The sequence below is a fragment of the Sciurus vulgaris genome, assembly GCF_902686455.1.
Source record: "Sciurus vulgaris genome assembly, chromosome: 3".
Classification (NCBI taxonomy): domain Eukaryota; kingdom Metazoa; phylum Chordata; class Mammalia; order Rodentia; family Sciuridae; genus Sciurus; species Sciurus vulgaris.
In genome coordinates, this window is record NC_136463.1 from 38,936,241 (window position 1) to 38,946,473 (window position 10,233).

A 10,233-nucleotide genomic window follows, 5' to 3' on the forward strand; every position below is an offset into this window, starting at 1 on the left:
TCAGGATATCCACCAAACTGGCAGAATGAGAAGGACCTTGACTTCATAATTTTTATGCATAATTGATATTATAGCTGTGATTTTAACTCAAAAGTTCAGATAACGCACCTTTGTAAATAGTAGTTGAATGTCAGACTCTGACTTAAAATGTTTACAATTTTCATTTATTAATTACTGAAGTGCTTGTATTTTACTAGGTTTATGCTAGGCACAGAGGCACATGCCTGTAATCCCAGCAACTCTTGGGAGGCTGAGACAGGAATGTGAGTTCAAAGCCAGCCTCAACAACTTAGTGAGGCACTGAACAATCAGGGAGACCCCGTTTCTAAATAAAAATATATATAAAAGGGCTGACAATGTGGCTCAGGGGCTAAGTACCCCTTGGTTCAATCCCCGGTACCAAAAAAAAAAAAATTTTTACTGGATTTATAAGTCTATCCTGTTAGGTATATTTGGAGTGGCTGAGTCAATTTTATAGATTAAATTTACAAGTGTAATCTGTAATGTTTAAGGACACAACATTAATATTATTAGTTGGTTAGGGGAAGTTTACCATTAATTTTATTAATTTAGACACCCATCAAAGAATAAGTCAAAAGCACTATTATATACGAAGACAAAAGTATTTTTATACATATTACAAAATGTATAAATAGTATTACAAAGCTAAACATAACTTAAAGATTCTAGCTTTATCTGAATGTTATATTAGAAACAAGCACATTAAGAAATGCTTGAACACTTGAAGGTCAATCTCAACATTTAAAAAATTACTAAGTGACACCTGGTGTTTTGGTAATCTGAAGATCAGTGCTAATCAGCTCCTACACTAATATGATAGAAGAGTCTGAGTTTTACAATGCAACCCCCTGAATTTTAATTTTCCTTTAAAATTATCTAGTCTCATAAAAAGTCATTTTTTACATCAATAATTACATTAAGAATCAAAACAGGCAAAAATGTTTAATGAACACTATCCATTTAAACTTGATTGACTTAACCATAATAGAATTTTAATTTTCTTTACACATAGGTAAGTTATACAACTCCTGAGGAAATACTTGTATGCACTTCTCTGGAGCTTTACCAGACTACTGACAAATTATGTACCTGGTAAAAGATGCACAAATGTCTACTTTGAAATAAGAAATTATTCCTCTTTGAGAAAGAAACTGAAGGCAAGGGATAACCTTAATGCAGCTATTGCTTCTTCCATCAAGTGTGTAGATTTTATTTAAAAAGAACAATTATGACTCCTTAATATCAACGTTAATCTAAGGAAAGTACATCAGTCTCCTGTCCAATCTATCTTACTAATTTGTACATCTTTCCATTCTTGTGGGAGACTGGATTCTGGGATGGGAAGGTTTTTCTCTAAATCCTAACAAGTTGATTCTTAATAAAAATGTAACAGGCTGCCCCAATCATATGGTTTCAGGAAACGTTTTTCACACAGAATGATATCTAACTCTCACGAGATAATGTATCAAGTGAATACCTGGGTTTCTGTGGCCTGTCATGTAGACCAAAAACGGAGGACCGTCTGTGATCTGCTAGAACTGCTTAAGTCAAGAGGCCCTCCAAGTTCCACACTTTTTCTTCTGGTTTAGCAAGATCTCAACTGGATGTCCCAAAGAAACTAAAGCCTCTTTTTCTCTTCCACGAAACGTACGGCACCTATCAATTTAATTACTTGGTGGAAGAAAATGCCTTTCCTTTGCTCTCTAGTTACGCAAAGGAGCTTATCAATAACAGACAAGGCTCATCCTCAGCTCTTTCAGGACATATAACTGGAGTTAGAACGACAGAGGAAAGTGAAGAAGAATATGAATTTTATGCACACCCCCCCCCCCCGGCTTGAATGCGGGTGGTTACTGTACAGGGAATGACGTTAAGTACGACTTCGTGTAAGGCAATGTCCTTTGAAAGGGCTCCCAGAGCGTCAAGGCCCCCACCTGATGAATGGGTGAGTCGGGAAGGCCCAGCTCCACTTCGCGGATGGGGAAACTGAGGAACGAGGTGGCGAGATGACTGGCCCGAGGCCTCGCTGAAAGATCTGAGGCGGAGCGGAGAACCAGAAGCACCGGTTCTCAGGCTGATGCTCTGATCTCGGATCCCCCCGCCCCTACGGTGGCGTAGAAGGCCTCCGCCCCCCGACTCACACACACCCTCCCCGGGGAGTCGAAAGTCTCCTCAGGTTCCAAGGACAGGGCCAAAAGACCGGCCCCCGAAGCGCTCCCGCCGAGATTTGCAGTCAGGGAGCGTTGGGAGCGTGCGTGCCTCCAGTCCAACATGGCGGCGCCGCGTCCGCCCCCCCACCCGAGCCTCCCTCAGGCCGGAGGCTTTCCCTCGGGGCCCTCCGGTGGGCGGGAAGACGGCCCAACCCGCCAGGCCCCTTCTCGCCGCTGCCGCTGCTCGCTGAAGGAGTCACCTACCCGACATGACTAACGGCCGCGGCGCGGAGCCCCCAGAGCCCGCCGAGAACAAGGAATACAAGAGCCAGGCGGCGCGGCGGCCGGAGCTGTTCCGAGCGCGGCGCGGCGGGCTGAGGCTGACTGCGGGAGCCCAGCAGCCAATCAGCGGACAGCGGGCGATACCACCGTGCCACGACAGAAGGGGTGGTCATGCACTAGTGCCCCGCTCCGAAGTCTGAGGACTTCAGTGTCCCTCTTTGTTCGCCCCTCCAAGAGCCATACCATTATTGAGAGGGAACAGAGAGGAGAATGTACCATGCCATTGTCAGGCGGGGGAGAAAACTGGACCGACTCGCTCTGTCCTGTTTACAATCCTATTTCGCACTCTTTGGGATCTGACATAATTCGAGGTTAGGAAGGTAAAGTGGAGGTATCTTATCAAAACAAACTATTTGGTTAGAAAAGGCCTTTCTTCCCCTAAAATTGTAAATGGTATATTCTAGTTCCGTAGTTTTTTGCAGCGAAGAGCTGGCCACCTGGGGGCGTTTGGAGTCTGGGAATCTGGAGACGAAAATCGTGACGAGCTCTGGTACCTGATCACCTCTCGGCCTGTTATTATTAATAACTGCCTTGTCGAGTAGAAAACAAGGTGAGACCTGCACAAAAGTGTGCATTAAAATGAAGTCACATCAGGCGCGGTGGCGCACATCTGGACTCCCGGTTGTTCAGTAGGCTGAGGCAGAAGGACCACAAGTTCGAGGCCAACCTTAGCAACCTAGCGCGACCTTGTCTCAAAATAAAAATAAAAAGCTATGTAGATGTAGCTCAGCGGTAGAGTGCTGCCGAGTTCAATCCTCAGTACTGCCCAAAGGGCGGGGAGAAAGAAAGAAACAAAGCAACCTGACCCTAAGAATAAGGGAGGGGATCAAGCTCTATTTTCAGTACTATAACAGCTAACTATTGTGTACATCTTACATCATCCCATTCATTTCTGACAATAGACTGATGAAATATTTTCCTCAAGTTGCAGATAAAACGAAATTCACTTGCCCTAGGTCATGCAGCTACTAAAAGGCCGAGGTGAAATTTAAAGTCTGGTAACAGATCATTGTTGTGGGTTTAACCAGGCAGGACTACTGGGGAATAAGGACATTTTCCCAGAGGGTGTGACAACTGAGCCAAACCCTAGCTGTTGAGCACTAGTTGACCGGGGTGAAAAAGTGAGCAAAGGATCTGTTCAGACTAGTTGTAAAACAAGTGAGCATCGAAGCTTAAGTGTGGAGTATAGCCTCCAGGGAAAGAGTAGTAGGAGATGATGCCAGAAAAGTAGGAGGCTAAATAGCTGAGACTTTCCTTGTAAAGTACATTCAAGTTTGAACTTTATCTTGAAGGCAATGGGAACCACCCACCAGAGAACTTTAAAGAAGAGTAAGATCAGATCTGTATTTCGTAGCTCAGGAATGAAGGATGCACAGAGGTGAGAGGTGCCTAAGATCAGGGAGACCAATGCTGTGGCCAATGCAGTAATTCTGGTGAGAGGTCATAGTGCCCTAGATTCAAGTAGTAACTGTGGAGAGGGAGATGAGTGCAGAGATCCCAGATACACTCAGGGGTAGACCCTGAAAGAGTTAATAATCCATTTGGGTGGAAGGGACTATTGCAGAGAGAGGAATCTGAAGTGAATTCTGAATTTCCTACATACGAAGTGGTCAGATGGAGATGTCATTCATTATGATAAGAAACAAGAGAAACAGGTTGGGATAGAGATGGAGAAGTAAGTTCAGAATCCATGCCTTCAGGTCAGAAAGAAAAATATGAAGTCACCTCTTGTTATGTCTGCAGTAATTGTGCCCTCCTCTAGATACAGAGGGTCACAGAACCTTCTAGACAGGTCCAAACAAGCAAGGCTAAAGAAATAAAAAAATATTCTTTAAAAAAATTATTTTATGAGACATTTATTTCGAGACAGGGTCTTGCTGCGTGGTCCAGGCTAGCCTCAAACTCATGATCCTCCTGCCTCAGCCTTCCTAGTGGCTGGGATTACAGGTGTGCACCACCACACCTGTCTAAGGAATAAAAATTCTTTCATTACTAAAAACCATTGAATTTTTTGCATCTATATTGAGGAAGGCAACCCAGAAGAGATAAGAATGTGCAGAAGAGAGTTGGGTAATGGGGGAAAGAAGGAGATTGTATTATTCTATTTTTTCTTATCATTGTTTTTAAAGAAGGAAATGCAGAAAGTGTTGCTCATCATTGACTCCTAAATGATCTGTCCATTCATTCACTCTTCACTCAACTGCCATTTCCTGAGGTCTACTTGGAAAACCTTGGAAATAAGAAGTTCCTCCAGGAACTGCACTTTCAAAACAGAGATGGTGCAAACCTGTGTCTCTGATCAACTGCTAAATCAGATCAACTGCTGAAGTGCTAGGATTGGAGGAAGCAGAAGGTGTTCTAAAAACAGGGGAAGGGAGGGTACCTCATCCATGTGACAGTGGGGGGATATCGAGGAAGGATGACTGTAGGGGGTGCCTGCCACACTGAGCTTTGAATAATTATCTAACAGGGGTATACCAGGGACACCATGCTGTATTTGCTGAACAGCAAAGGGCCTGTATTTGCTGTACTGGGGGAGTGCAGCCTTGGAAATTGCGAGTGGTTCCCTCTGTTTCATCCGTGGAGCTGCAGGGATGGGGAGTGGTAATAAACAGAGTGAAAGAAGTAGGCAGAACCACATTCTGAAGAACCTCTGTGCCTTATGGAAGAGTTTGGACATTAAATTGAAAACAACAGGGAACTTCCTCAGAAGTTAATTGAAGGAGTAACATTTAGTTTTCTATATCCATTATCTCTTTTAACCTTCTGTACAGGCCTGTGAAATAAAGATTGTTGTTATTCACGTTTTGTAGATAAGAACCCTAAAGCTCAGAAAGGTAAAATTCTGTAGCCAATTAGACACAGAAACAGAGCTCTTAGCAGGCTCTTGAGCCAAGTTCAGTGATCTGGTCACAGTGTCCCAGATGTCCCAAACTTGAAACAGGGAACTCCTCCCACGTCTGCACTGCTCAGGAGCTTCTTCCCAAGGGTCTTTTTCTATCTAGTCTTACTCAGATTGACTCCGTACCCTCCTGCCTTCCAGGCTTTTGCCTCACAGATGACTCCCCTAGGGGTGATTATCTGCAACAAGCTTATATCTTCACCTAGTTATTCTTCATACCACCAGATCCTGCTCCCTTGACATCCTGGCCCCAGGCTACATGTTAAAGGAAGACAGCAGGTATATTTTACACATCAGCTTTAGCAGAATGTCTCTAAGAAGATCTTAGTCCTGGGTCCGTTTGCCCTGATCCATTCCTCACGTCCTCACATAAGAAGCCACCCCTGCAAGTTGTGTTGTTTCAGTGTCAGAAATTCCCTCAGGCGGAGTGGAGCATGTGGGTCAGTGGTAGATTGCTTGCCTAGCATGCTCCAAGCCTGGCTGCATCCCCAGCAACACACGCACACACAGTAGTTACTTTCAACCAATGGGAGACCTGGTGGGAAATTAGATAGGAAAAGAAAGAGGAAGAAAAGGAGGAAAGAGGGTTATTTCTTCCCATTCCTCTCCTCTTCTACCTCAGGGGATGTCCAGAGTCCAGTTTTAATTGGTGACCCTGGCTCCTGAGCTCCAGAACCCACTTCCTCCTCTTGTCCCTCCAGCCTATGACTAGAAGAGTCTTGTTGCTACTGATAATTTTGAGCTGCCTCCATCTCCTGTGTAGCTTCCCAACACTTCCACCACTGCCCTGCAGGCCTTATAAGGACATTGTATGGACAGTGGATTTATGTAGGGTGAGAAAGAAAGCCATTAGAGGGAGCAAAAGGCCTGACCTATTTTACCAGGATTTCTCTGACTTCTGTTTTAAGAATGCAGTCGACTGTCATAGGCAAGAGGAGAAGCAGGGAGAAGTCATCACTCAGACCAGAGTAAAATCCAGATCACAGTGAAATCCTATGGAACTCACCGCTGTACCACATAATTCAAGGCTTTCCTATTTTGCCAGTTTGTTCTGACTGGGTGCCATAATTCCTCTCTGAATTTCCAGTGCCTAGCACAGTGCCTGAAAAGGTAAGTATTTTTTTAAAGGAAAGAAAAAACCTTGCATTGAATGAATGAATGACTGAATAACACCAAAAAAAAAAAAAAAAAAAAAGAATATGCCTTGTCTCTCTGGCTTGTTTGTAAACTTCTCAAGCTTCAAGACTTATCTAGGACTTTCCTGTATCTCCCATGGGATGCAAAGTAAGTGTTCCATGAGTAAAGTGTTTGTTGAAAGAATGACAGTCACTTAGTGCCAAGTGCCGCAGGCAGTGTGTAGCCATTGTCACCACCTCACCCCTCCAGGAAGGTGTCCCTGGAGCTCTGTTCCTGTGGCCTTCCTCGAGAGCAGGCTTCCAGGATGATTACCCTGAGGTTCCAGCATTGCAGCTGGAGGCTCCTTGAAATTGAGCGGACTGCCCTGTCCTCCTGACTGTGGCAGGCGCTTCCTGTTTGGGGTGGAAAGGAACCAGACATTTTCCTGTTGGTAGGTCTTTTAAGCAAAGCAGCAGATGCTGAGCAGGTCCTGGCCCAGGCTTTCAGGCCAGATGCCTGGTGGTTTGACAGCCTTTATATGGAAGGGAAGTGGGCACAGTGCCAGATTGGCTAGGCTTTTATTGTGCTCCTTGCAAGTCCCCTGGGTCCTGGTGTGAGTAAAAAACAAACCAGAAGAGGCTGACGCCTTGCTAAACCATGATGAGGGTTAGGGGAAATGGGCTGCTCTGAGCCAGTGAGCATTGCCTAGTGAGGTGTTTCTGTGACTGTGCTCGGGCAGGCTCTGGTGTGTCATCTGAATGCCAGTGTGCTCAAGTGTGAACCTGTGCACAGAATACACCAGTGTACACTTGTGTCTGTATACCCACTATCCATCACTTCATGGAATTTAAGTTACTAATTGCCTAGCTTGCTCCCCCTAGCATGTCAGGGTAGTAGACAAAGACAAGAATTTTCTTTGTCCCATTTTAAAATGGCAGAGACTCAAGAGAGGTTGGATAACTTGCAAAGGGCACAGTGTGAAAAAGTCAAGATTTAAAGCCAGTTCTGTCTCAGTCCACATTTCTTGCTTTTTCCAAACACGTGTATGTGTGTGTGTGTGTGTGTGTGTGTGTGTGTGTGTGTGTGTTTCAGGAAAAGGCAGGCAGGTACACTTGTGAATGTGACCCAGATTGACAAGCTCACACCCACATCTGCTGGAGAGAAGACATCTGTCTTCCACAGGCAGAGTGGCTGCCAGAAAGTCAGGGCTTCTGGAATTGCATTATAGTCACAAATGTGAAGGCCGCAGTGAGTGATGATCCAAATGATCCCAGCCAAGGTCCTCATGCCTCTTATATCCTCGGGACTCTGGGGAAAGTCTCTCTTCAGCTCTCTCAAGCTCATCTCTTGTCCTCATTGTTCCTCTATTCTTCCTATTCTTGTGGTTTCCTCAGGTTGGTCTTCCCATGAGTGCCTTTCTCCAAAGCCCAGAATTCCTTCTGATAAAATCTACTTTGTTTTCCACACACTTCCTGGGAAGGAGGAAAGGGCAGAGACAAAGCTGATTGTTCCTCCTATTATCAAGAGAGAAACTGAGGCCTAGTGGTTTTTGTCCAGACTCACACATCCTGCCTGATTCAAGGGATCCTGCTGTGGTCTTCTGTCAGAGCAGAAGTGGCAGCTGCCAACCACTCCCCTTGGCAGACAACATGCCCAGACCCTGGCACAAGTTCCTCAGAAGTCCTGTCCACTCTGGGAAGGCTGGGAGGCACTGAGGATCTGAGCCAAACCCCAGTGCTGAAGGAGGAAGGGAGGGGGAAAGAATCTTTGAAGAGGAGGTGTAGAAAGGACTGCCAGCCAAGCTGGTTAGAAACAACTCAACCAAGATGGGGTGGGAAGGGAGGTGAGAACCAGATCGTTAGAAAATCCAGAGATGTCTTTCTCTTAGACACTGGTAATTAGTAGTTAGTGATTCTGTGGGTCTAGAGTCTGAATTTTGCTGCAGAGGAATGATGGGGATTGAACCCAGGGCCTCACATATGCTAGGTAAGAGCTCTACCACTGAGCCCCCAGCCCAGGAATCTGAATTTTTAATAAGTGCTTCTAGGTGATTCACTTCAAATGACCTAAGAATCCCATTCTATAAATTGGACTTGAGGCAAGATAGTATAATGTTTAAGGGTCCAAGATCTGGTGTTTGAATCCTGGCTCCATTATTAAGTTTATTGCAAACAAAGGATATAATCACTGTGCCTCAGTTTCTTCATCTTTAAAGTAAGGATGTTTATAACAGTAGCTTTCTATGACATGAGTTATGTGAAGCACAAACCACACATACAGCATATGTTCCTTTTGCAACAAGTGTTAATCATTATTATTTGTTCGGATTCTTCATTCCCATTCCTACCCCCTCTCTCACTCCCACCACAGGAAGAAATAATGATACTGGATCAACAGAGGGGCTTTTCAACACAGTATTGCTTTGAACGGGGGTGGGGGGTCAACTTTGGAGCATGTTTGAATATCCCTGCTCCAAAGCCATCTCCCTCCATCCCTCTCCAGATACTCTCATTGTGAAGTGAGCCTCTTTCCAATCAACTGACCAGCCTTTTCTCATCTTCTTTCCTCCTTGGATCCCCCTCCGATCCCCGCAGCATGCACAAAGTTCAAAGTGATTTGGCTCAGTTTGTGTTCTAGAAAGTAAAAACAGACCACATAGTCATTTGTGAGGGTTTGTGGTCTTCTAGGTTTTGAAGATCACAGACTTGGGTGCTTGAGGATTCATAAGTAATCTTTGAAAATGGAAGGAAACCAAAGCCTCCTGCTACCCAAGCTCCAACCCGGGAAACACTCTGTCTTCCTGGGAAATGGAGACATCCTGTGGAAGGCAAGGTTGAAGCCCAGAGTGAGTGTAGAGTGTGGGGCGGGAAGTGTTCTGCCTAAATTCTTGTAGGCACTTCAAGTCCGATGGCACCTCAAAGAGACCACAAGCACAAGAGGAGTGGGAAAAGGCCAAGATGTGATAAAATAACCAAGGAGACAAAAGGGAAACAGAGGAAATCACCTCTCAAATGCAGCAGTGGTGCTAACAGGAACAGGGACTAACCTGCAGTGCAGAAAAAGGCAGGATCAGTTCCTGTCTCCCCCCAGATATGCAGCCTTATTAGAGAACCACAGTTTCCCTCTTCTCTCTTTGCAGTGAAGCTATATAGAGAACCTCTGAGGTTTGCGGTAAGAAGGATAGAGAGATTCTGCTTAGAGAAATAATTGGCAAGCCCAGATTGAACTTCCTCTTGGCCCACAGTATTCTTACCAGCTGATGCTTCTCAGAACTCTCTGCCCCAAAGTAGGGCTTTCTGGGCTGTCAGAATTTATCCATTGGTCAAGGCCACCATATGCCATTTTCATACGTGTGACCTATATACACCCGCCCTAGAGTTATCAGATCAAATAGAGGAAGCCTGGTTAAACTTGAATTTCAGATTAATGATGAATATTTTTTTAGTTTAGATATGTTCCAAATATTGAGTGGCACCCACTTGTATTAAACAACTATTTGTTACTAATGGGATACTCAGGTTTAACTTAGGATCCTATATTTTTAAGTGCTCTAGCAACTTTGTCCCACTCCCCTTCAGAATCTCTTCCAGGGACCACCACAGGATTGTGTCTGAACCAGCAGCTTTGTTACAATACTTTATGTCCTTAGCAGAGAACTTTCATTCTATACCACCCAGCAGGACTGGAAGCTCTCTGAGGGCA

At 44.9% G+C, this 10,233-nt stretch overlaps 1 protein-coding gene across 1 annotated transcript in view; it reads right to left on the reverse strand.

Moving 5' to 3' along the window:
* TAF15 (TATA-box binding protein associated factor 15) overlaps positions 1 to 2,564 on the reverse strand; it is a 29,676-nt gene extending 27,112 nt beyond the window's left edge. Inside the window, exon 1 of the mRNA XM_079132099.1 lies at positions 2,436 to 2,564. Within this exon, the coding sequence (XP_078988225.1) occupies positions 2,436 to 2,442 (7 nt within the window). The 5' untranslated portion in view covers positions 2,443 to 2,564. The remainder of the gene's footprint in view (positions 1 to 2,435) is intronic.
* Positions 2,565 to 10,233: the final 7,669 nt, after the last annotated feature.